The sequence below is a fragment of the Scomber japonicus genome, chromosome 1 (genome assembly GCF_027409825.1).
Source record: "Scomber japonicus isolate fScoJap1 chromosome 1, fScoJap1.pri, whole genome shotgun sequence".
NCBI lineage: Eukaryota > Metazoa > Chordata > Actinopteri > Scombriformes > Scombridae > Scomber > Scomber japonicus.
Genome location: NC_070578.1, coordinates 31,889,232 through 31,916,958, shown reverse-complemented (window position 1 = coordinate 31,916,958; position 27,727 = coordinate 31,889,232). Strand labels below are relative to the sequence as shown.

The 27,727-nt window shown below is 38.4% G+C and overlaps 1 protein-coding gene across 3 annotated transcripts; it reads right to left on the bottom strand.

Moving 5' to 3' along the window:
- Positions 1 to 254: 254 nt before the first annotated feature.
- On the bottom strand, positions 255 to 27,727 carry LOC128356434 (CD151 antigen-like). Of its 3 annotated transcripts, XR_008321188.1 has the most exons (9): positions 27,600 to 27,727; positions 20,954 to 21,038; positions 16,441 to 16,632; positions 6,397 to 6,471; positions 2,917 to 3,021; positions 2,098 to 2,256; positions 1,774 to 1,860; positions 1,513 to 1,637; positions 255 to 1,477 (listed from the first exon to the last, which is right to left on the bottom strand). XR_008321188.1 is itself a non-coding variant. In XM_053316826.1 (8 exons), exons 2-8 carry the CDS (start codon positions 21,035 to 21,037, stop codon positions 1,578 to 1,580), a joined length of 762 nt encoding a protein of 253 aa, XP_053172801.1. In that variant the 5' UTR covers position 21,038; positions 27,600 to 27,727; the 3' UTR covers positions 255 to 1,577. The 3 variants fall into 3 exon arrangements, 2 of the variants coding, with proteins under 2 accessions (XP_053172801.1, XP_053172802.1); XM_053316826.1 differs by having other exon boundaries at positions 255 to 1,637; XM_053316827.1 differs by lacking the exon at positions 27,600 to 27,727 and adding an exon at positions 27,446 to 27,469 and having other exon boundaries at positions 255 to 1,637.

The window sequence follows — 27,727 nt, the reverse complement described above, 5'->3', positions numbered from 1 at the left end:
GGATCTACTGACCTGATAACCTGTGAAGTTAAGTGCACTCCTTGTCTTCCATGAACTGCTGTTTGTCATTTTGGGATTTTATGAGTGTGGATCTGTTGAACCTGATCTTAAATTATTGGACCTGTCTGTTGTTGTTGCTGCCAACTGCTGCCGAGGCTTTCACAGAGAGAGCAAAACACAGCTGAGGCAGAATGTTTTATTGATTGAAGTTTATTCAAACTAAAATATTTCCTGGATTAACACAAAGACAGGAATACAGTTTATTGGTAATTAATATAGTGATGTGTTTGAGGCACACAAGGAATGATCATTACTAACAGTGAGCTTCCAGTTTGTTAAATACTATAATATATTCATGGTCTATAGAAAAGTTAACAAAACCTATATTTATGAAAACAATCTAAAAAATAAGACATCAGTAGATATGACAATAAGGCCGAGAGACATACAGTAGGTCCTTACACAAAGTTACTGTTGAAAACTTTGGCATCAGTGGATAAATCCCTTGTATAAAAAAAAGCAGACAGTAAAAAACTAAACATGAGGCACTTTCTTATGAGCGATATTAGTTGCACTGCTTGTATGATTACCACAATCACAAAATCACTTCATTAACGTCAGCCTTTACATCTCAAAACAGTCGCATAGTGTTAAAATGCAGGAAATTGGCACCGTTATGCTGCTGAACAAGGCACTAATTCCTTTACCTTCACTCTGGTAGATACTGCGTTCTTCTCAACAGGTGTTTAAAGTAGCAGAGTCGTGGTAAGAGCATGATCAAACACTGACATTTCACTATGAAGACACATTAAGGAATAAAGGCAGGAACAGCTCATAGGAAAGCATCTCAAGTGTAACAGAAAATAATCATTTACAAAATATAAAAACTAACAGTTCAAACATTTAAAAAGGCCACTATCGGGTAAAAAAAAAATTAAAATGCATGACTACCTAGTTGACATGGAAACAAAATGCTGTTGCAGTTGAAGAGGACCCCAGAGGTGGGCTTGTTAAACCGCGCTGCTGGGAAAGAGAAAGCTTCTGCGACCAGGATTAACATTTTCTGGCAAGTGCCAGTTTTAGTCCACTAATCTTTATAGCACTCACAGGTACGACACCTGGTCCACTAACATGAATCTATTGTACATTGGGGGAATCAAAGTGGAAGAAACACTACAATGGTTAAGTCCCAAAGAGGCTGTCCCAAACTAATTTACACAATCTGTGTTAAAATTCCCATCAGTTTCTCTCAGAGGCCTTTTCTCACAGTGCTGTGATCTTGAAGATGTAGCTGAGACTGCAATTTGAGCGCCTAATTACTTCAAGAAACCTTGTAGTGTTTTTCCACCCTTTGTTTACCAAAATGAGATCCTCAGATGTGCAATTTGATCCCTTGCCAAATTTTCCTTCCCCTATGCGCACAGCAAAGAAAAGAACCTATGGGCTATTTGAGTATAGCATGTGGTGATGAAGTTACCTCCTCCTCACTCTCACACACACACACACACTCACACACTCACTCACTCACTCACTCACTCACTCACTCACTCACACACTTGTATCTTCTCCTTCTTCTCTTAGTACGGCTCTGCCTTTAGACTCCGATATAGGCAGCATGTAAACACCATCCCTATAATCTGGAGATTGGAAAGATGAAACAAAAACATAATTTAGCAACACGGCAATCTCAAAGGACACGCAGTGCATTTATATAATCTTTGTTTACGTGCCAGGAAATAGTTTAAGTTAATAAAAGTAGAGTTCTGTGCTCACCTGTACACAAGCAATCCCAACACCCACCGCTCCAATGATCTTCAGATGGTCCAGGATGAAATTCCCCAATTTCGTGATGCAGCCACCCTAAATGAAAAACAAAGTGTGTCTTCATGTTGCATCAGTTGATGTGGGAGTGTTGCTGGAGTCTCACTGCAAACAAGTATTACGTATATGGTTCTGGATATGACAGCTCTTCTTTCTCTGCTATTCATAGACCACACAATTCTCCATGCCTGACACACTGAGACATGACAACACTATTGATCAGACCGACGTGCCAACTCTTGGAATGCCTCCCCCAAGCACCCTTCATCCTCTCACCTCAACCTTGTAGATGTTGGAGGGGTGGTCCCTGCGGCCGCAGAGCTCAGTGGGAGTCTTACAGCAGCTGTCAGGTACCACCCGGCCGTCCGCGTCTCTGGAGCGGATCCAAACACTCTCAGCCCAGTCGGATGATCTGTTGCTGCCACAGCACTTGAACTGACGGGGAGGTGACAGAAGAAAATATATGTTTTAGCTTCAGGGGAAAAGTGTACACAGAATAAAAGTTGATAATCACAAAAAAGTGTGACACGGACATAAATCATCAAAACAATTTTATATCAAAAGCTGAAAAAAGTTTAATACTTTACTTGACAAAAGCAAGACAGTGTTATTTGTTAGAGCTGGAAGTCCAAACCGATTATTGGAAATGACTCAAAATGAAAAGTTTGGAGGAAGGAATAAAGAATAAATGTTGACATCTGATAGCCAGGGGCGTCTCATACTTAAAAAATAAACCAAGTGCAGTCTGAACTGCTGCTCAGATTTATCCAGTCCTTCATGTGCTGTCAACTGGTATGAGCAAAAGAGAGGGTAAATTACAGCGGAGCAAGCAGACTAGTCCATCATGCTTAGCTGAAGTCAGAGGGACTGGAATCGGATTTGTTTTGACTCGCACCCATCATCAAAATCTCTAATCTGATGGGATGATAGGTTAACCAAGACTCCGTTCAATGAAGAAGACACACTTCACTTATAACTGGGCGGAGTGGAAGAAAGAAAACATCAAAAAAAGTAAATAATTAGATGAGTCAAATTAACCTTCACCCTATAAAATTGGTGGTTGTGTGCATCCATGCAGGTATGTAGAGACTTTACCTCCTGCTGCAGTTTGTCCACAGCCTCGGTGACGTGTTCGTGGGTGCGCTGTGCATACTTCTCGGTCATGGTCTCCCTCAGGTTCTGCTTCAGCTCCTCGTTCAACTGGTCACAGACACACAAGACACAAATTTATTCCACTACGTAGCAACACAAACATCTCAGGCCAGCACAGACCACGAGCATAAATAATATAATGATTAACAGTTGGTTGCTTTTTTTGGGGGGGGGGGTGGGGGGGGGGGGCTGCTGACGACTTTAATAAAGCACACAGGATTTAATCGCTCTCTTGACAATACATGCCATGGACGGTAGTTCTAACGGAGAAGCAGACGAGGATGAAGGCAGGGGAAGTCTGTGTTTTTTTGTTCTCTAGACCAGTGGCAGAAAACGCTCACTAAAGGAGCGGGAGGTCTGGGGGGCTCAGTTTCTATGGCAACAAGCCAGCTGGGAAACCACTGTAAATCAAAGCGTGAAGGAGATATCAAGGGAATGAATGATGAAGAGAAGAAGAGAGGATGGAGAGATAGAGAGAGAGAGAGAGAGAGAGAGAGAGAGAGAGAGAGAGAGAGAGAGAGAGAGAGAGATGGGAGGTGAAGACAAAGAGGAAAGGAGGAAAACGGGGTGGGAGAGAGGGAGGGAGGGAGGGTTCAGCTTTTCATTTCACCTGTTGACAGTTTGGGAAACACTGCGGCAGTGAAGTGAAAACAGCAATTCAAGATTTAACACGGCTCAATGAGCAGAAACAGCAGGTGTGGGAGTGGACACGAGCATTATGTGAAGATGCGCTAAACATACAAATGAATGCAAACCTGAGTTCAAGCCTCCATTTAGGAAATCGCTACATGGCTGTGAAACTAAACCCAAACTATATCATTAAAGTGCAGAGCCACAGGTCTGAAACCTACAGTTACAGTTCAACCATGACTATGTATTTACCAATAATGCTAATTAGACATTTTGAGCAGGGATTAATGTCACACCGAGTTTGAATCGTTCCAGTCACAAAACCAGTTTTATCCAGGTAAGCCACTGATAGCCAATACAAGTTAATAAAAACGCATTTCACTGTATTTTTCGCATACAAACAGCGTACCAACATGTCCACCGATAGATGTTGGACAGTGCTGCCTGTGTGTACGACTGATTTAATGGGACACAAATAAGACAAAACTGCTAATGAACAGGATATTACTACAACTTTCACACAGTTGATGCACAGGGCTACCATGTTGGATTTTGAGATCGGGGATGGTGAGGTTCGTCTGACCTTCCAAGTCAGAAATCCAAGTTCAAGGGATGTTTCAATTGAAATTTCCAACTGGGAACTCCGAAATTCGGACTTCCGAGTACAAATGCCATAAGTAACAGCAGCAGCAGTTTAGAAATGCTAGTGTTGACGATTCCCGGTGCACTATCTATAGGTAAGGAGGGTGAATGCCTTTCTGACACCTGTAGGCAATGACACCTGATATATTTGTATCATATCAAATGCCTCTAAAAAATCATTGACTCCAATTCAAAAAGCATTAACTTCTTTCTAGAAATACTAAGTCAGCACTTTTCATTATGGTCTCATTCGCTACATTTAGGCCCTCTAATAAGTGTGGTGATGGTCATTTAGGAAATTATTGCTCTGTTAAAAAGACATAAAGACTTTCATGTCTGTGTGGGTGTTGACTGATAGCTGTGATTGACAGTTGGCTCACCTGCTGCTCTCCTCAACTCCAGGACTCACACTGAGTCGGAGTATTGTCGCAATGCTACTTGATTATGATACCTGCCTTGTTAGCACAATTTAGCTAGACGTTAATGTTAGCCCAAGTGTGCACTACTCAAATCACAGTCAGCTAGGGCTTGCTTTGGTCCAAGGTAACGGGTAGAGTTTCCTGAGCACTGAAAAGCACTTCAGCTCTTCTTAATTGGACAGTCCTGGCTCCAAACAGAAAAGATGGGGCCAACTATTAGCAGCACCTCCCTGGCACCTTTTACACTGCAAACCTGCAAAATGTACTTTCTTTGCTAGGAGGATATATTCAAGAACTGCTGCTGCTGTTTCTTTCCTCTCCACTAGGTGGCACAGGGTGACATGCGTACAACTGGTCTGACAGTAACTGAACAGTTCCCCCTTGTGGAGAATCTGCATCGTGCCAAATGTTTTAATTGTGAGTGATTTGGAAAATATCTAAATTTGGTGCTTTTCCATCTTAAAAAATAAAAAAGCCCTCACAACTCATTACCAGAGAGGAGGAAAAAAGGGACTTAAAAAGAAGGGAGGAAGAACAGAGAAAGAGAAAGGAGAAGGCATAATTCATGATTCAGAATCTTTTGAAGTGAGTAAAGGAGACAGAGCTTTAGGAAAGAGGAGGGAGAGCAAGAGAGCCATGGAGCTCAGTGACTGTTCAGTGTTCAGATGACTTGTGTATTATGAATGAGGCAGTTATAATGATAGCAGTGCACCTCTAGACTGAGAAAAGTCCTGTTGCTGAGCTACAAGCCACCAGGCCTGAAACTAGTTGGGGTGGGACCGCTGCTGGTGAAGAGCAGTGTCATGTTAATATTACACAAGAAGGGAAAAAAACCAACTCTCTCATTTTGAAACTGCTTGCAGTGTAGTCAGCCTAACGCTAGACTGTGACTACTCAAATGTTCCTATATACTACAGCTGTAGTTTAGTTCCTTAAAATTAAATACAGCACATGAGATAAGAAAATAATCACTTCGGGATGCTAAGAAGGATCCTCTTCAGTCATTAACCTGTGTCAGTGGAGTTCTTAATTTCTTTTTTGTGAAATAGGGGGAGGTGAGCAGAGTATTTCAGTTCAAAACATTAAAATAAAGCTCATAATTGATTCTGACACAATGCATCCAGACTTATAATGTCTGCTACTTGGAGGCATTTTTCATTCCATTTGGACTAAATGTACCACAAGTAATACGGTCAGTCTGATATTTGTATTTTTAATGGGCCGTCTTTTACTTCCTTCCTGCAATCTCTCATTCATCATGCAGGTTTGGTCGTGGTTAAAATTACAGCGCAGTACATGCCACATAGGAGCTGAAGCAGTGTCGTACAACGTTGTGCTCAAATGAAGAGGAACAAAACACATGTTAAGCATGCTGTATTGATTTTTTTGTGCAGTACATCATCCTTGTAACAGGTGCAGACATAGCTGATAAAAATTGAGAAATTATTTAAAATGTATATTCCAGGAGACAAAAAGAAAGTAATAGCACTCATGAGATTTGCTGACTTTTTGTAATCTGCCAATATAATTAATTTAAGGTGGTATCTTTTACTACTCAGACACAATCCTAATGTCTGTGTCTCATTTTTTAAAATCAAAATCCTGCCTTCTCCTGTTTATCAGCTTCTTTTCCATCATTTCACACATACAACCTAACATATTCTGTAAATCCTGGGATGCAGTGTGAAATATCTGAGAGGATTTTTTTTTGTATTGGTCCAGGGAGGATTACCTGCTGATAGTAGATATAAGCCAGGACGCCGGCCAGGATCTCCAACAGGAAAATACACAGCAGCAGGACAAAGTACTGAGGACACAGAATGAGAGAGAAGAAGAAAATGTATTTAAAACTCAAATTATTATTTTATTTGTTCCCACAGGGCATTCAAGTAACACAGTATAAAAACATAAAGCAGATGAACATATACTATTATGTAATATGAATAAAAATATAAAATACATACCAGATAAAATATATCAGTTCAAACAATTTGAGACAAACACTTACAATACAGGTATATAAATCATGTAAAATCCTGAGATATTAAGAATTTTGGCCGAGTCATCGTTTCCTCACAGAGTTAAGAGATGACAAAATGGGATGGGACTCTAAAAAGAAAACCAGAGGGAGTATTTGAAACTCTGGATGTGGAGAACGGGAGCTGTAACACTGACTCTGCTTTCTTTATTATAGAGTACCAGAGATTTTGCCTCAAATATTTCCTTACTTACTCAGACCATTTCTGTGTTCGACAATAAGAGAAAAACACAAAAAGATAACACAATGACACCAGAGTCCTGTTCACATGATGCACCACTGAGTTTTCTCATAGATAACTTTGGAAAATATATTCAGAGATTAAATCTCCCAGTGGTTTCAAAACTGGTCTGAAATACTCGGAAATATATTCAGTGCAGGTTTGTGCAGTCATTCGATAAAGGAAGTAAGCTCATTGCAGATATATTACTATACGCATATATATATCAGTAGATAAGTTCAGTTTATTTTTCACTAAAACTGTAAAACATCCTGTCCAGTACATTTACCAGCTACACTGGTTAAAAATTATTATAATTCAAGGGGACCATATCAAAAAATGTATGTTATGGTTGTGTAAAAACAAAATCCACTGATATACTGTATCATTATTGTATGTTTTTAAACTTGAATATCAATATATCCAAATAGGCCTCAACAGTCCTACACTGGTCGGGCTATAACTCTGAGTGGCAGACTAGTTTCAGAGTCCAAACTTTGAGGCCAGCAAGTTTGCAGCAAGTCTATAAAATGCTTAATTAATTAGCACAGAAGTGATGATTAAGATTTCGATTTGGCACCGGAGAGAAAAACATGTAAAATGTCAAATGAATCCTTGAAGACTGAATGATGCAGAGTCTTTCTTTTTTTAAAGATGTGTCTGATACTCCTCCATTTGCAAGTAAAATGCAGTCTAAGACAACAGCATCATCAAGTCCAGCCTAAAATCGAAGATTCATTGCAGGGCTGATGTTATGGATTGCATTACACTGTAAAGGTGTAACTAATAAACTAGCATTATGTATTTTTGCATAAAAAAAGACCTAAAAATGACAAAACTCAAAGTAAAACCCATCTCTGCTTTCTTCTGGCTTTCTATGAATTTTCTTTGGCTCAAAGTGAAAATGGCTGTCATGGTCGCACATCTCACACTCTGTGCCTTTAAGTGAGGTTTGTTGTTCAGAGTTTATCATCGGTATCTGAATTGTGACCGGGGCCCATGGGAGGTAGAGGGAAGGTCTGCTTTTCATGCCAGATTTCTTTACAATTAAAGACAAAAAAAAAAAAAAAAGAAACAGATAGTATCAGAACCAAACCTTGACCCAAATTCCTCTGGCTGGCTGCTATCAGAGAGAGAAAATCAGCCCAGTAAAGTGGACCTGGTCTTTGATTTGATAGCTTGGGCTGATTAGATCTCTGAGTGGCTCTGTGTCTGAATGCTGAACAGACTCGAAGCCCGGCAAAAGATACCGACATATATACACACATTTCTATCACGATTTAATGCATTATGAAATCTCACATCCACCCTTTGATTTGATTAAGATTTGAACACATGTTAACATCACACCAAGTACTATTTCAACTTCTGCTTAAAATAAAAACAACATCTCAACATGGTACAGATCCTTAAACCTGACTTGACTTGGCTAAAATGATCTGCACTCGCTAATGATGATGATGATGATGATGATGAGGTGCCTCTGCCCTCTGTGTGTTTGCTGACTAGTATTATGTATTTATTTATTCTATTGTATTGTTTGTATTGTTGTGTGTATGAGCTGTTTGGCAAATGAGTTTCACCACAATATAGTTTCTCTAATGTAATCTAGTCTATTCTCACATATGTATTGTATTGGGTTATATATTGAATATATTTTTCATTGTAACTGTTTTTTATACTAATTTAACTTGTGAACTTTACCATTTGACTTTATTTTCATCATATAATTACTTTTACTGTCAGGGCTGGTATCACAACTCTTAATATTAAATATCTGTGGTAATCCTGCCTTAAATATATCAGCTAATACAGTTATCAGATGTTTACTTATTAAAATTCATGGCTCTAAAATTACATTATCTGTCAGGTGGCAATTGGAGGTTGAACAGGAGCAAAAATGTATCAGAGCAAGAGGAGAGTATAAGAGGAGAAAATAAAAAAACACTTTCCTGCAATTGATTGGTTTTAAATCAGCCACTACTTTCAAATTGACTCCGATCTACATTTATCTTTATTTAAAACCAACATAAATGCAACCACTTAGAATTCAGTCATTTTGTCTTTAAGGCCCAAACTCTACTAAGCGAGCTGAAAATAAGATATTATCTTCCAACAGTCAATACTTCCCTACTCTTTCTCTCTCTCACACACACAAACACACACAAACACACACTGATCCCACACGGACAGTGATGTGTACCGGGTGTGACAGAGAACCTGTTGTTGACTGTTGAGACTGAGGCGACTGAATTACTGACTGCAGCGACTCCTCCAGAGGACTCCTCATGATCTCCGGTTCACTCCCTCACACAGACACACTCATTTTACGTCTGAGCTGGCATTCTTGTCCCGGGCGACTCGAGGGCACAGTGTAATTACTGCCAAAATGACTCTCAGCAGGTTCATATGTACAAAACCGTTTTCTTTCTTTTTTAAAAGTCCTTGCATTGGCTTCAGAGTCATCAGTGTGCTGCGCTAATGCTTCCTGGCTGAACTATACTTTTCTTTTTCTTTTTTTTTGGATACAAGCTCAGACTCGTCCTGCTGAGTGTTAGAGAATTGGACTTTTCCTCCAGAGTTCCTCTTTCATCTTAACGCATCTCCACCAGCATACAGTATGTACATAAAGCAACCAAAACTGCAGTGAGGGAAAACACATTTGTATGCAGTTCCATGTTCAACTGTGTTTCTATTTCAGACTTCATTAAAAGTGGGCTGCTGCCTTTACAATTACAGAGCAAGTAGGAGTTCAGAGTCACACTGAAGGTGACTTTAATCAAACACATGACTGTTGCAACTTTTTTTTGTGGTTCCAGAGTATTAAAGTACAAATTGATTATCAATAGAAACTTTAAACTAACTTGAAATTGAGGCCGACTCTAATAAAGTGTGTCCAGCAGCTGGTGAATATTAAACTAACTTCATGATGATGTCTCACTGGAAGTGCAGCATGGTTTCTTTTTTTTTTACTCAAACACCCCAACCTGACTGTGAATGATTTAAGATTTGGTTCAACTATTCCCAGCTGTGCTGCTCTTAATTACAGCAAAATGTACAATGTGATTGATTGACTGATTAATTGCCTGCTGAGCTGAATAAAATCATGATGTAGCTCATCTTTTCATTAAGTTTGTTATTAAATGACATGTTTAAAAAGGGATATGTGTGCATGTCTATATTCATATTCTGGGTCTCAAAGTAAAAAGAAAATGTATAGTCCTTTCTGCAGCTCCTCAGTTCAGCCTCTGTCTGAAGCAGGCTGTTTTATCTCCTGTTTCTTTAAGATCTGAACAAGATATACTCCTCAACATGAAAACCTTTGACCTTTGACCATGTTTAACACAGACATATGAAAATTACATAAAGCATGATATATCCTCTTTAAATCATTGTTCCGCTCATTAAATATGATGTATTTTCTGTTCCATGTAGCGGCTCTGCTCCTTTTCCTCCAAACTTCACATCATGTTTCATAAAAGCGATTTTATTACTTTTAAACTTAGCAGTGGAGCTCTTTACTGTGTGAAAACTCTGATGATGTATCACCTCCTTTCAGCAGGTGGAGTTGCAAGACACACATTTATTAATGCTACCTTCATATCATGTCAGATTTATAGTCAACACTCCTGGTACATTCACCACTGCTCACATCAACCGCCTGCTAATAAATACAACTAGCATAAAATGAGACTTAACTGTGGCCTCTAGCATCCTCTATTTGGTCTCACAAAATGCAAATATGTCACAACAAGCAGTAAACACCACACTCAATCCGCTATTATCCGCAAATGCAGTTGGATGACATAAAGAATATATTTATAATATAATCAGATTCACTCTACAATAAAAGTGCGAGATGTCAGCTGCAGTTTTACGGACAATTTAAAAAGTCATGAATAAAAGATTTTGGGTGTAGACGTTGTAATGAGTTAAAAATGCTAATGCTTCCGAGATGTGGTGACGAGATGTCACTCTGTGAATTTGCTTCCCTTGATGTGCAGATACACAAATACGCAGACTAAAAAACACACACACACACATACACACAAACACATTCATGGACATAAAACTTCATTTTCCATCTTTGGCAATCTCTTTCTAACCCCCACCCCCACCCCACCCCGCCCCACACACACACACACGCACACACGCACACACACACACACACACACACACACACCCTCCTGACAAGTTCATTCCTTCTCTGTGATTCATGGCTGTAATCATGATTCTTCAAAATTCAACACGCATTCAAAAAACACAGACACACACAGAGAAGGTGTGCACAGATTTCATACAACGCATGAACAAAACACCATGGATCATATAATCCAAAAACAGATGTTCCCACACAGACAAAAAAAAATTCCTTACTTAGTCAATTCTGTGTTATTAAACAACCAAAAAGAAATTAATTTAAATGAACAATAATGCGTTTTTTAATGTAACTGTATCTGCAACTTTTTGTCTGGGTCTTCTGCCCTTATTGAAGTCTAAAAGATTATTCTATAAGACTCTGCCATGACGCTGAATGAATGCTCGTAGTTAAGAGCGATGGTCATAACTAAGTCATGAAAGACTCATCAGGTTGCGGCACAAGCCGGCTGCGAGCTGAGCAGCCTGACAGAAAATGAAATATGAGGCAGTGATCTCTTTAACCTTTGCTTCTTGCTCGCAGCTCGGCCAGCCTGTTGCCTCAGACAAATAAAATTCAGTGGAGAGAGAAAGAAACAACAAATCTAATAAGAAAAAAAAAGATACAAGTGGAAACAGAAAGACAGAGAAAGAGAGAAGTAAAGCGGTGGACGATTGAGTGCTGCAGTTGGATTTTTGTCCTTTTGTTTGACAATTTAAACTTAAATGAATATATTGATGATGAAAAAAAGTTATAAACGGGAGCTGTATATCTTTACAAATTCTTACTTTCCTTATTTGACACTAATACTCTACAAATAATTATTATTCTATGACCTACTATACTGTGCCTCAGGGTTGGGCAACATGACAAATATACAGTAAGAAGATATAAATTCAAAATTTTGCTTTAAAGCATCTTTCAGTTGATTGTTTTAGTCAAGTTAGCACATTCTGCTTTCACCAGCCCAACAGCAGCTGCAGTCCAACTTTGATTTACCCACATTACAGCTCCAGCTCTGCACCAAACTACAGACACACAATGTTAGTGACAAGCTGATGGTCACAGTGGAGCATTTGGCAGCTAAAGCTCACACATTAATGTGCAGGGCTGCTTGATGGAAATATTGGATATAATATTTGAATTTTAGTCATGCTATACATGTTCTCCTTGTGCTGTTAGCTTGTCATAATGGAGAAGCATTATGTGTCTCAACACTGAGAGCAGGACCAGGTCGAGTTTTGGCTCCAAGCACGTTCAACCAAGCTGGATCGGAGCCTGATGAGACACAGCACCCTGGTCCTCTAGGTCGGCTTCAGTAAAAGTGAATGGGAAATGTTCTGCATAGTGGCTGCCCACTGATCCTAATACATAAGGTGGGTTAAATGCTGAGACTGAATCTCACTACACAGCTGTATGTGTGACAGATAAAATATCTTTAATATCTTTATTGAACCAAAGTCAAATGTGACCATACATTGAGACAAAAACAGACGTTCCCGCCCACTTATTTTATGCATTAACAGTTTCTTGATTGATTTACTAGAAAAAGCATGACGTAAAATTACATATATCATGATAGAGGATTTTATCTATATAGCCTCCACCTTGCCAACATTGTGTCAGTATACCAATTTATTTAAGTGGTTTTAAATCTCTATAGCAGACAAAGAAAGAGAGCAACAGAGACACAAAGAGGTAAAGAAAAAAGGGAAAATAGAGAAAGATAGGTGTATAGAGAGAGAATGAGAAAGAAGTAAAGAGCGTGAGGAGAGTGACACAGACTTGTAATATGTGTGGTAAAACTGCATGGAGTCAGTTTCTCCACAGGTGGATCCAGCCTCTGTTAGGATTACTTTCCATTTTGGCTCTGTCATTTGGAAAGGAAAAAAGTTTCTCCCTCTTCTCCCTGAGTCATTACACTGTTCTGTCGCTCCTAAAAAAACAAAACAATGGAGCTTGTGTGTTTGCATAAACACACCACACCCCTCCTCCCGTGGGAGAGTTTTTTCTCCTCCGCTCTTCGTCTCGTTGACCTCGCTCATACTTTGCACGGCGCAAACATCACAGAAAGACCCTTTTAATCATAAAGACGACTACTGCTTGTTTAAGGCTTACAGCTCCAGAGTATCCTGATGATCAGCTGTGTAGTGAGTTGAACCTGTGACCTTTAGATTACAGGGCAGTGTGTCTCCAATCTCTGATGCTCTCATGTACTCTCAGTAGGTACCAGGCACCCTTTGCACATACAGGAAAACAATTAATCTACCTCACTCACTCCCACCACCGCCACTGCCCCCCGCCCTCATGTTTGCCCTCTTTAGCAATCTCGATAGCATCTCTCCTTGCCAACAAGTTCATTCCTTTGCCGTGATTCATCGCCCTAATCTCGACTCTTCAGGATGCACCGAGCATTTAAAAACACTCGGCGACACACAGGAGGAGGTGGTGTGTAATCTTGATCTACGCACAGGCGCTGAGCTGATCGGAACGCAGTGGGGAGCCTTCACTTATTGTCTGCAGACCAGACCATTACGGTGATGTTTTTGAAGTTTAAAAATAGCTCAGATTCCCATGTTGGGTATCTGCTGTCAACACCAACATCAGACGGTTAAAGTCTCAATATTTATTGTTGAAAAGAAATATTTCTATTAAAACACAAAGCATAAAGATGTCTTGTTTCCCTGTCATATTCATTATTCACATGACTTACAACAAGCATATCTGAAGACTTCCACACATCCAGAATGTAGTATATCTTGTATTAAGTCAAAACTATAAAATGCTGCACATATTCTTTTCAGAATAAAACATCATTTTCACTTTCTGACTGAATATTTCTGCATTTTCCAAACATCTCAGTCATTACTTTTAATGAAGTGACTGAGAAAGCAGTGTGTTTAGAAAAACATGAGCGTAAAAAGAGCCAAACAGTCAATTTGAACTCAAATGACTGAGAATCTACAGATAATAATGTTTTTTCTTGTTTGTTTTCTTTTTAAGAGGGAGAATTAAAAGGTAATTATGAGTGTCATATCCTTGTTTGAGATACTATCCTTGTCCTCTGTTATCTGATTGTTACGTGATGAATGCTACATTTAAATGCACCTGATGGGAACTGACTATACTTTAGCATAGCCAGATATTTTCAGCTTGAGACATAGCAGGTGCCAAATTTTTGTGGACTCGTCTCCAGTAAAAAAAGTAGATAATGCCAAAGATGACAGATGTTCTGGCAACACTTATAAGACACATTTGAGCTGTGCAGTATTGTGGCTGCATAAATTCACTATGTTGAAACGTGTGGATGAAGGCCTGAGCAGTATGTGTGTGTATACATTACAGTGCTACTGTGTGTGTTTGTGTTTGGTGACGTTGTCAGTACCTTGCAGGTGTCTTTGTTGGCACAATCCTTTGCTGTGTCTGTGTGCCAAATCAAATATGGACAAACACACACCTATTAAGTTTCTGTTTTGGCTGAACTGAACATAATAGAGGATGACACCTCGACCTCTGCCGGTTCTCAGCCGGTGTTCGTCTCACTTCTGTGTCCTAACAAATAATTATTAAAAGATAAAAGGATACATACTAGATTAATACTACACTCACCAAGAGTTTCATCCAGTCCACATAAACATAGCTGTTTGAGTCACACCAATCTCCTGCTGTGTATGTATTTTGAACTTATTAACAGTGTCTATACTGACTGATAAGCTCTCAGTCTGCCTATGAGCTCACCTGTTCAAGACAGGCAGATTCCCCTAGCTCGCCACGACTGGGAAATAAAATCAATTAATCAATTAATACAAACACTGTTGATTTCTTCCCCTGAAGCCAACATGAAAACTAGTTTGGTTAGGTACATTTCTGCTGTCAGTGAGGCTGGTGAGGGCAGTCTGGCTGGCCGCTGTCCTCTCAGCTCTCCGGGAGCTGCTGCTGACAGACAGATGACTGCTTCTGTGGACAGAGACGCTGAACGCATTGAACAGATAAAACGCTCTGTTCATGTCTCGCTTTCTATGTGAGTCTTAAATTACGAAACAAAATGCTTTTACGGGCCAAGAATAACTTCAACATCCAAATGGCCTATTGGGATTTTAAGATGTAATCACAACATATCCCTCTGACTCCATCTGGGGACTTTTAATGGATATCATCCCTCCTCTTTTTCCCCTCATTTCTGATCAAAATAAAGGCAAAACATACTTGGACAAAGTTATCTTTTTCATTTTTTTCTTTTTATAGATTTTTTTCAGCATAGACGCCCTTATTTAGCAGTACACAGACAGGAAACATGGGAGATTGAGAGAGGGGTGTGATATGCAGCAAAGGCCCTCTGGTCGGGTTTCGAACCGGGGTCGGCTGCGTACGTGGCATACGCTCTAACCACTCAACCACCTGTACCTGTACCTGTACAAATACAATCCAGCTCATTTTCAGTGATAAGTTGAGCACATAATCATTCTGTCTGAGTAGCTTCAGTCGAGTTTTACATCTAAATGTGCTCACTCACTTCTACAACACATGTTAATTTGTCTGAAGTGGTTTGTTCAGTGGCCTTTTTTTTGCATTCTATCGCCACATATAAAAATGTTTTGTTTCTATCAACAACACGCCGGTTAGCCATCTGGCTGGAGAATAAACAGGACAGAAAATGCGTCAGTTTACAAGCTGCTGCTTTGTGTTGAGCTGAGCATCGGGCAGTAAATAAGAAGTCGGCGTAATACAAAACCAATATTTTACTTTGTTTGGGACCAGAGCTGGTGGAGGCCAGCAGGCATAAAGTTTGACAAGAGTTCATTGCCCGAAAAGACGTACATTCCCCTGAGGCTGTTCAACTCTCCAATGGTAAGTGTGATGCTTTAAAAGGACATTTTGCATTTAGCTTAGAGTTTCCTTTGCAGTTATTTGTGTATTTTAAAATGTTCAAGTCATCTGATAATTGAATTGTACCCTCTGACACATAAAAGGCTTGTTTTCTTTTCTCCTTTTGTGTAGTTTAAAATGTTTCTTAAAAGATGACATGATGGTTTAATTAGTATTTAATCTTGTTTGTCTTCCAATATGAGCTTGCCAAGACAAGTTCAATGTTAGTTGTAATGAACAGGGAGCATCTTTTATATTTATTTTAGGACAATTATTTTCATTTTCTTTCATTTCCTGCTGCCTCCTTTTTAGGACATATTGTTGAAACTACAAAAGTCATGAACATAAAGTTGTGTTCAAATGAGGGATGGTAGTGCTGGCAGGTAGAAAACATCTTATTTAAATTAGGATTATATAGTATTTTTTTACTATCCCACACTCTGTTCTGTTAGGCCAGTGTAACAAGTGATTTTTGTTTCAAAAGTTATCGCTCAACTCTGACATGATGTCTTACCACTCGCAGCAACTTCCTCTGCTCCTTGAAGGTGCCACAGCAGCCCAGCACGCCCGTTACCATGACGCTGGCACCGGCCAGGACCAGTATGTAGGCGGAGGCAGCGTAGGTCTTGGAGGAGAGAAGGCTGATGTAGTCGCTCTTCTCAACCAAGGTCCAAACACCCACCGCCATCACGAAGCCACCTGCCAACTGAAAGAAGAAACACATGATGGGAGTCAGATTTCTTGCCAGTGATAACAGAAATAAAACTTAAACATCAAGGGAAAAAAATCTGAGAGTGACAAATTATTTATCTACAAAGTTTTCATTAAAAGTGGAGAAGCAGGAGCCTGAAATTAGTGCCAGTCAATAAATGAATGAATTTTTTACAGTTCTCAGAGGTATAATCAAATCTTGACCCAGTTTATGCTGAAAAATAAGCGTGAATGAGGTTATCTGAGCAGTTTTGATCGACAATCTAGGTACTGTGAAAACTGTTGCCCGTGGAATTAGGCCTTTTTATTCAGGACTTTAACCTTAAAGGCTGAGGAATTACAAAGCACCAAATGGATCCTTAATCCTACATGACGCACCGATTGTTATCACCAACCAAAGCATCAATTCAGCATATAACCTCTGTCACATTCAAACATCTTCAGCGTAATCAGTTTAAACCAATATGAGGAATTAAATCAATACGATATTTTTCGAGACGAGTCAGCAGATGGTGCGGCACTGCAACAGAAACCTGTCACCATGCCAAAGCCGTCAATCTAACGTCCTAATTTAGATTTAATTTCTTAGGGAGGATGATGGCAGCAGGAGCTAGACTCTGAGTCAGACTGTATCAACGCCCAGAGAGAGACGGCGTGGCAGTAAAACAACAGTGTTTAACAAGTCACTGAAAATACAATCAACACTCTTTACTTACTATTCCTATTCTTAGAAGTGATCACATCACCTTCTGTTACGATATATCTTTATCTTTTCAATATGTTTTATTTTAATTCTCACTTTCAATACAGTTCATGATGCAATTTAGAAAACTCAGCATTCATTAATTATTAGAGATTGATTAGAAATATTAAGTACAGGAAACATAAAATGACATACACACATTTTTACCCACTTTTATTTTGATAGGAAACCTTTCACAACCCTCTTTAAACCATGCTGCAATCCACAGAAAGACCTCAGGGCCAGACATTGTTAACCACTGATAATAAAGTAGCAGAATGTGGTTCAAGTCTTTGCAGTAATCGCTCCTTGTGGTGAACATGACGCTCGCTGTGTCTGCACCAGCTGTTAAAACTCAATGAACCACAGGAATTAGTGAATCCTATCCATGTGTAATTAAAAGCAGCACAAGGGGAAATTCAAACATTGGCGACCCCAAGTGGCAGCAACAAGTAAGAACCGGAGCACTTGGAAGTCAGAGTGATCTTTAAATCGTCACATTCTCGAGTCCCATAGGAATATTTATTTATCTTAATGTGGGTGATGGGGTGACCAGCTGCTCAGGGTTCACTTTTGATATCATGTAAAAGAAAAGACAATCAGCTGGTGACTAGATACTGGAAATTAATGAGGACATTATAAGGCATCTGTTAACAGGATGGCACTTTTCTATGCTGTGGTGTTAAAAAAGACAGATTACTGTGTATACACTCTGATGTATGCATGTGTTTTTCTGTGCAAGTCAACACTAACGCTCAATCATATCTATTGTTAAAGACAGTGCTGTGTGTTTACAGGATTACTCAGAGTTATCTCCATGACCTTGATTACAGGCTGTGTTCATGTCTAGAAGCATCAGAGTACAGTGTTTTTGAGGTCTGATTACCATTCAGGTTTATTTCTCATCAACAAGTAAAACTTTTCTATTTTCTTCCTCAAATCTCAAAGGAAGAACATGCAATACTCTAGAAGGTTGCAGATAATGATTATTTAATAATTACTATTCATATATATATAAAAAATATACTATGGTTTTACTATAACCAGTCAGTGAAATAGTGAAAAATGCTCGTTATAATTTCTTAGAGGCCCAGGTAATGTCTTCAAATGTCTTTTTTTGTATAACCACAAACCCTAAACCCCAAGATGTAACATGTACTGTATGACACAGAAGAGCATCAAATCCTCACATTTGTAAAGCTGAAAACAGCTAAATAAAATAAAAAATACTAACACAATACCCCACTTATAAGGAAAATACTTAAAAACAATCAAAATTGAGTTTTCACGGTTTCTACCTCAAAGTGATGATAAGTGAATAAACCCAACGATGATCAAAATGATCTAAAAAGTCATGGACTGCACCTTTAAATAGATCACTACAGTAGGTCTACTAATGTGACTTCTTCAAGTACAAAGTGTTCACACCTAAATACCCATCCATATATTTCTGCTGTAACACCTGTATTGCCCAGGCAAGATTTTATTCAACCTACATTTACACTTTCCATTCAGTGTGATTCGACTAAATCAGCAGAACATCGATAGAAAGAACTGTGACATACAGCATGTTTCTGCTGAGGTAAATGGACGACACCTCAAATGTAGAGCTGCAGTGGTTCATTTGTTCTCTGAAGTTGAGCTGAGAAAAACTTAACACCTGCAGTAACTGTGATGTAAGAGGCTACAGGAAGAAGGCGTAACGGAGCAAACAGAGTCTTTTCTGTAGTGTAGTCTAAATAGGAACCCAAACTATTCAAATGGTTTTAACTTTGGCGTCTGGCACTGAAAAATTGACGGCCAGTTTGATCAATATCAGATTCTTCGGAAAGATAGATGATTATCACATATGTGCAAAGCAGAAAGTTCGATTTCACGCAATGAAACACAGAGGACTGAGTGAGAATAAGACAAACACCCTTTGCTTTGCTGTCGAGCTGATGTTTGACTCTTATTTTCCACAGCAGATCTAAATATTTGTATCAGTTATCTGTTTTTCTCCTGGTATTCAAAGTTCTTGACACTGGAAAGTTTTATGGAAATTGGCTTTGAATGCATCTGCTGTGTCTGCTGATAAAAAAAAAAAAAAAAAAAAGAAATATGCAACTTGGCTTTGAGTCCGTGGGCTGGAATAGTAGCAGACATTTATCACAGTTCTGGATGAAAAAAGGGTTCAATAGTCTTGTTGAAGAGTTCAGTGAAAGTTTGTCAGCCCTATTTTTCTTATTAATATCATATAAAAATTAAATTATATATAATGCATAAAAAAGTAGGGTTAGGGTTAGCTTTTGTTGGTTAAATCTTGTCCTCTACTTTCTTAATTAGGAAGTGGGTTGCATGTTTTCAAATGTTTTCCCAGTTTAATCACAGTATGGTAAATTTAGGGCTCTAATAAATGACCAAAACTAGTGAGTTAATCCCCCTGACTTCCTTCATTTCAACACACCAGTTTAGACTGGTTTTATGCACTCTCCTTTTATTTCTAGAGAAGTATATGTTTTATAGATTTATGTGTCTTTCTTGTGTGTCTTTTCAACTTGACTTGACTCTCTGAACAAACAACCGCACAAGAGTTCCTATGTGTGCGAGCACAAAAGGCAAATACAGTTCTTGATCTTGATCTTGTTTTTACTGGTTGTGAACGTTGCCCACATCAGAATCAATACTAACAGTGTGAAGTCAAGTAGGCAGCTTATTTCTACGGTGACACACAGGTATGAAAATGATGGATAGATAAGAATTCAGCCTATTGAAAACGTCTATTTGCATTAATCGGTTGAATAGACCCATAATTGAATAAATGTCGTCTGAGCCGTAGAGTGTGGAGGATTCACATTAATGAAATTGATCAGTTGGGTGTGTCATTTTGAAATCGCATTAAGTGCCCGAGAAATTCAGAGTGTCAATTAAATTAGTGACTGTTTATCATCAGAAAAAAAACATTTGATTGTTTTTTCAATAACTGTTTGCTACTTGCTTTGCACCCTTCTTGATAGCAGACATCAATCATTACACATTACATGAGGACAATTCCAGTTTATTATGCCTCAGGTCTTATTTTATTGGCCATGGTCATCGTTTCTATTGGTTAAGCTTATTGCACCAAAGTAACTGTTAAATTCTGGGAAATAGATGATAAGAAATACGACAAGTGAGTCAGACGATCATATTTTAGAAATGAGCCGACAGTTCAGTCACATCATCTAAACCACTTTACTTGGAAAACATAATGGCACCTGGATTGTTGGCAACAGTCCCATTAATAATCAGTGCACATGTTCACAGCAAAAGGAAGGGTAAACATTGCACTATTCTTCTTTGTTTGCAGGAAATAAGATACCATCCATGTGTATTTAAACAGTTTATTTAAAGTGTAATCCTTGTCACCTGGTTACTACATTTTTATCGAGAAAGAAGTTTCCACTTAAGTTACGAATTCAAACCGCAAATGTTTGAGGACACACCTCTGCCCAAAGCATGTAGGTGCTTGAGATGCACTTATGACCCAACACAGGTACACTGGTATAATTAAAATCGTCTGTGCAGGCTGAACTCTGCCTAAAAGGAAACTTACCCAAAACAGAAAGTTGAAAGCAAACAGAAGGTATTTCAGGCAGATGGTTCCACATGTTGCTTTTTTCTCCTCGTATGCCCCCATGCTGCAAAACACAGAGGACATCATATTACTTACATCATCATGATACCATACAAATACATTCATTTAAGTAAGTGGAAGACACAATCCTTGAAATTTGAGCTTTTTCTGAGAGATTATGGGGAGATAAATGTAGAAAACAGAAGTCTTCTAGTGATTGACTCCCCTCTCATAAGAACTCCTTTCTGCTGTCATTCACTAGTGTTGAAATCTTTCTACATACTTGTCAATACCAAACCTGAGTTTTAGTGTCAACAACTAAACTCATTTTTGATACTGTACTAGAAACTGCTTCTTCTTCTTTTTTTTTTTAACAACCTCATTCCTCATCAACGGAGGCCAAATTTGTTTGTCTAAATAAAAGCAGCTGCAAATAAATAAATAATCCCGCAAGCATTTGGTGCTAGTTTTTGGTACTTGGTGGTTTTTAGCCATTATAACAGCATAACATTCATGGTCCTAATGTATTTGGCGACTCTGATTCCTCCTTTAGTGCCACAATATGGATAATAATAGTAATAATAAACTGTATTTATAATTCACTTTTCCAAATCCAAGTTACACACTGCTTCACGAAGCAGTTACATCCACAAATGATTAATATAATTACAATTTAAAAGAGAACAAATGAAGTCAATTTGATGAGTCAAAACCAATTCAGTGTAGGAAAAATCTAAGAATAGACAAAACATATTTAAAAAGGAGACAAAGCAATTCAAGGAAAATTAAAGCTCAATTAAAATCAGGAAAGGTTTTCCGATAAAAGTACGTTTTCAAAAGGGACATAAAAGAGATTACTGATTCAGCCGACCCCCTAACGCTAACATTATTAACATTATTACACGTGGTTTTCATTATCAATTAAACTGATGATTATTTCTTGATTAATGTCTGACAAATATAATAATAATAATTCCCCAGAGTCAAAGGACACATTTTCATACATCTCACTTTGTCTGACTGACAGCTTATTAGCCTAAACTCCAAGATAATCAGTTTACTGTCCTGCATGAATGAAGAATGAAGAAAAGCGCTGAATCATCACATTAGAGAAGCTGAGACCGGCTGATGTTTGCCCTATTTTGGCTTGAAAAGTTACACACAGATGATAAATTATTCTGTCGTTGGACTAATCAATTAATCATCTAATCGTTACAGCTCTCTAGAAATGTCTCAACAATTATTATCATTGGAAGGATTGCTGTGAAATTTGGCACGGCCATTGGCGTCTCTCACTCAGGATGGACAATAATAACTTTGATTGATAATGTCTTAACTTTTCATCAAATCACGGATGAGCTCATACATCTCAGCATTAAGAGAAAGCATGTTATTACTTAGTTATTTAAGGCCGTAAAAAATAAGAATATTGAATTGAATGATACCCTGGTGATTCCCAGGCAACTCTAACACAGTTTAAATAAGTGCAACGCAGGTGTGTAGCTGACATAAAGGATATAAAATTAAGAGCTTGAAATAAAAGCTAACTCCCTTTTTATTTAACAAACGAGATGTTGCAGGGATAATGCAGACGGCGGGTGGTGGGTAGACTTCGGATCCGTAGAGTAGGCAGAATCGGTGTGAGTTATTACTCGAGTATGCAGAGAGATCCATGACTAAGCACTAAGTAGGAGCTGAGAGTCGGCCAAAGGCTGGAAATTATAACTGCCCACTTCAATGGAGCCTCGGTAACAAGATACGACACTTCTGGAGCTTTTTCTTTTTATGAGCAAATGAGTGCTTTAAGTAAGGAGTGTTTCATAAATCAAGTGAATGAAAAGATGATGTGAAATCAACAACTTGTACTAGTGCTGATTGACATAATTATGTGTTTTATTTATTATAAGGAAGCTTATCCTAAGGATCTCTGTATCTAAACCACTTTAATTGGCACTATTTTAAAATCTTTAATGAGGCCTCTGGGTCGAAACATCTTTGAAATATTCAAAACGAATGCATATAGAGCCTTAAATCGACTTCTTCCAGTGATCAGCACTTTACTACAATCCTCAGTGTGTATTACTTTTCTATTAATATACCATTTTAAAATCTGACAGGTTTTTAACCACAACAACACCTGAACATGACTTCTTGAGTACACATGTGACTTTGATGTCTGGGAGATTTATAGAGCCTGACGCTGAAAAAACACTCGCTACTAACAGCTTTCATGTAATCTTTGTTCCCAAGGTCTCACATCCCTTCTTTTTTTTTTTTTTTAAACCCCACAATTTTCTCAGCTCACTTGCCAGTCAAGCCTGGACTCGTCCCTCTTCTGTGGCTGCCTTCTATCAAACTCTCCTTCTGCTGCTGCTGCTGCTGCTCCCCCTCCCCTCCCCTCCCCTCCCCTCCCTGCACCCCTTCCACACATACACTACTGTCAACTCACATGCATGAATGAATGAGTATGTCTGCACTCTGTCTGTCGACCAGCTGCTATGGTGGACCCGTCTCTTTTTTAGCGTGCTCCTGTTAATTAAATTCAAACAAGATTTAATTGAGGGTCACTCACTCTACCTTTTAAAGAGCTGAATAAGGAGCAGCTGAGTCAAGAAAGGCATTAACTCCTTTAAAATGTTTACAAAAAATGCTGAAGAACACAATCGATTTTTGCTATCGCGGATCTTATGTGCTTTAGTTTGTTTTTCGAGATGGGATATCTTTAACTCTAAGGCGCATTACACAGGACTGTTGCCTGGTAAATAAAGCCGACAGGTCTGACACACTCACCATGAATCGCATTTAGTGAGCTAATGGGGCTGCCTCGTCTAACAGAGGAGATTATAGTGGTGGAACACTTGAAACAAGCTCAGAAAGTGTGCTACAGACGTTGCATTTTTTCAGGACTGTTATTGGATTAACAATAAGCTAAATAATGGCGGCTGTTTAGAGCAAAAGCCTGGAGACTTTTCACCTAAACTCTCATCTACAAGGTGTGACTGTTAGTTTTCCTATTAAAGAGCAATAACTTTGATAAAATAAATATACAGAAAGAGCATAATTATGTGTTTCAGTTATCTAGTAATGCTTTTCCCATTTCTCTTGTCTTCTCTTGTGTAAGGTTTTCTTTTGAAACCCATCTACTGATTATATGATGTTACAATGAGCGTTGTGCGATATCATATCTCAGATTTATTAACATTCTAACAAGTAAGAAAAATTTTCAGCAGAAAACAATGTTTGAATTTGGTGTGTTGAAAGTTTTTTTTTTAAATATGAAATTGACTTCCCAAACCGCAGACCTGGTTCTGCACCAGGATACATTTCAGAGACTTTTACAAGCAGCCAGCTCTGATAAAATACTGCAGAGTTTTTTCTCCAATTAAATATACTCCTGCTGTGAGCGCATGACTGAATACAGAAATAGTTTTTCACTGAGAGGAACAATGAGTTTGGATAACTTACTTGGCTAAAACTACTGTACACCTACAGTATGAGTTAATTCATTTCTTTCGGAGTTAACACTACTCTAACATGTCCAGACTGCAGTTGAGCTTTACCATCTGATATTTAGGAGTAACAGTCCAAACCTGACTGTGAATTAAGTTTACTGCAAGCTGCTGATCTGAGTGGTCAGACAGTGGTTAATATTACCACATGCATTAGTGTTGATGGATATGTGGTTTGGTTTGAAAGTGTGTTTCTGCACGCCTACATAAATTCTTGAGAGAGGTGTGTTGGATATAAAACATAATGGCTAAATACTAGAAGAACAATCTGTAATTATTTTGACAAATGAATAACTGTTTTAGTCTTTTTTTTAAGCAAAATTGCAAAACCTTTGCTAGATGCAGCATTTTAAATGTGACAATTTGATGTTTTTCTGTATCATACATGATAGTTAACTGAATTTCTTTGTATTTTTCCAGCTGATCAGACAAATCAAGATATCTGGAATGTCAACATAAGCTCTCAGAAATTATGATTATGAATTATTTTTTAGTGTTTTCTGACATTTGACAAAACAATTAATCGTGAAAAAACTTACAGATAATGACAATAATGGTTAGTTGCAGCCCTTTATTTTATTAGCACCAGTAAAGAAAGGGTCCTCTGATGACAAGATGACACTAAGTTGTCATGAAAGACTACATCTACAGTTACAGTTTGGGTGCAAGCACCTCTATGTTCTTTACTTACTAGTCTAGACAGAAAATTAGAGGAAGAACAAGTAATCTGATTTGGATGCGAACATACAGCAGATGTGCACGGCCCGTCTGAACAGTGCCATGACAAATCGACAAAATTGAGTTTAGTGAACGTCTGAGGGCATCAGGTTAGGCTCTGATTCAAATGAGTCACGTCTGAAGTCATTCATGATTCACACCTGTGATCTCACACAGTTCACTGAAACACTGGAAAACACCAGGTGGCATAGCAACCAGGTAGTCTAGAGCTGCAACGATTAGTCGATCACCAACTATTTTAATAATCGACTGATCACTTTTAGTCATTTACATTAGAAGAGATCTCATAATTCTCTGATTTCAGCAGCTCATATGTGAATACTTTGTGGTTTCTTTAGACTTCTATGACAGTAAACTGAATATCTGGGTGGTGGACAAAATGAATTAAAAAAATCATCAGTCTTACAACAACAATCAAGAGCTCAAATGTACAATGAAACAGGTTTTTCTTGTCTTAATCATTCCTCCTGTTCATACTAACCATTAGAAGATCCTTTTATAATGCACTTACAATGTAAATGATTGGGGACATAATCCACAGTCCTCCTGTGTAAAAATGTATTTCACAGTTTATCTGAAGCTAATATGAAGGTTGAGGCATCCAAATGAGTCAAATTTTCTTCATAATTAGTCTCATACTATTAGAGTTTAAATCCCTGTTTTGTTACTATACTTTCACTTCAGTTCAACAGAGAAATACTGTCCAATGAAACACAAAGAAGGAATTTATTTTCATTAATAATCATCAAAACGATGAATCTGTTATCAAAATAGTTGATAACTGATCAGTTAATCATTGCAGCTCTAGAGTTTGATGCTAAACAGACTGTAAAAGTGGTAAACATCCAACTTAATAGACTAACTCAGACTGCTGAAGCCTCGTATAAGCTTTAGACAAACTTTTAAATGCTTTTTTTTGGCATAATATAGGACACCCATCAATTAGGGGAGAACAGGGTCGGTTGTCACATTCATCAGATGTCGGGCCCTAGAGGGCGCTGTTAAAAAGTTTTGGTACTGAAAGTTTCAGAATTTAGGTGAGATATTATTTCAGAGGTCATTTCTGGAGTAAACTGCTTGACACTGAGGTGAGAGGACGCAAATGTAAATATCCAACTCTTCAGTGTTTATTGTCTGGGCTTTTACACAATGAGTTTATAATAAAACAATCATTACCATTAAAAAGTATGAAGAGATAGTTATAGTTAGGTTTTTTTCTTAGCTACACCAAAACATGTGCATGTTAACTTTGCTGGTAGCAAAAGATCCCAGTTGGGAATGCTTGTCACTTTCTCTTCGGGGTTGGTTGTCACATGTTGGTATATACATATATGGTATCATATATCTAGTTCTTTCTTTCTTTTAGGAAGACAAACAAGGGTCAGACTCCTCCAGATGTGATGCTCAGAGTAGTCAGAGAGGTAAATATTTTTTTTAAGACTATACATTTTTTATTTTTCCCCATTGAAATAACACAGGAACAACCTCCCCCATACTGTGTGACAACCATCCCCATCGTGGGGTCACAAGTGCACAAGACATATTTGACGGCCCATATCTTTTGAACAGAATCAGCTGAAGGAGAGTAAAATCACTCAATTCCTACCTGACACTTTAGTCTTTCATCACAAATCAAAAGGGAAGTTATTCAGTTTATAGTTTATGAGGAATTCAAAGGAAAGTAAATAGTGTAACCACCAACCCTGTTCTCCCCTACAATGAAAGCACATTTTTTACAGCCAGTATGAACAGGAGGAATGAGTAAAACAAGGGAAAAAAGCTCTTTCACTGTTAATATGAACACCTGGCTGTTTGTTTTAAGACACTAATTGAAAAACTGTGAACATATCCTTTAAGCTACTTTCATTTCATTATCATTTGCAGTGATAATACGCGTATAACACTAACAAAAAAGGTTATTAACATCTTTCTGTGGCTTTGAGCTCACAATAACTATCGGATATCCTCGTTTGTTATCTTTCTTCAAGGTAACCAACTCATCCTGACTATATCATTACAGCTTTACATCTAAACTAAATCACTTTAACACACTTCCTCTATGATTTTTCTACACTGAGGTTAACCCTCCTAACTCACTGCAGCGCATCTCTCCGTCGGCTTGAGCTAAAGCTAAAGTTGCTCGGCTGCGCCTCCTGTACACTTCATTTCTCCAAAAGCGACGACAACACGGTATAAAACACTTTAGTGGCAACATGCCTCTCACCTTGAAGCTTTAAAAGATGTCGACTGTATCACTTTTAGCTGCAGAAAACCCCCCGTCTTGTCTACAAGCAATGCGACATTGTAGCGGCCCCCCCAATACACAGTAATGAGCTATAGCCAGAGAGAGAGAGAGAGCGCTTCCGGCTTTCACCTACCTGCTGCAGTTTACTGTGATTTAATCGACACAGTGATGAGATGTATAGAAGATTAAAAAGAATAGTCCTAAATGTCGTCTGTTTTCATTCCAGTTTTCTTAGATAAAGGCCTCCCTCCCCGTCAGCTG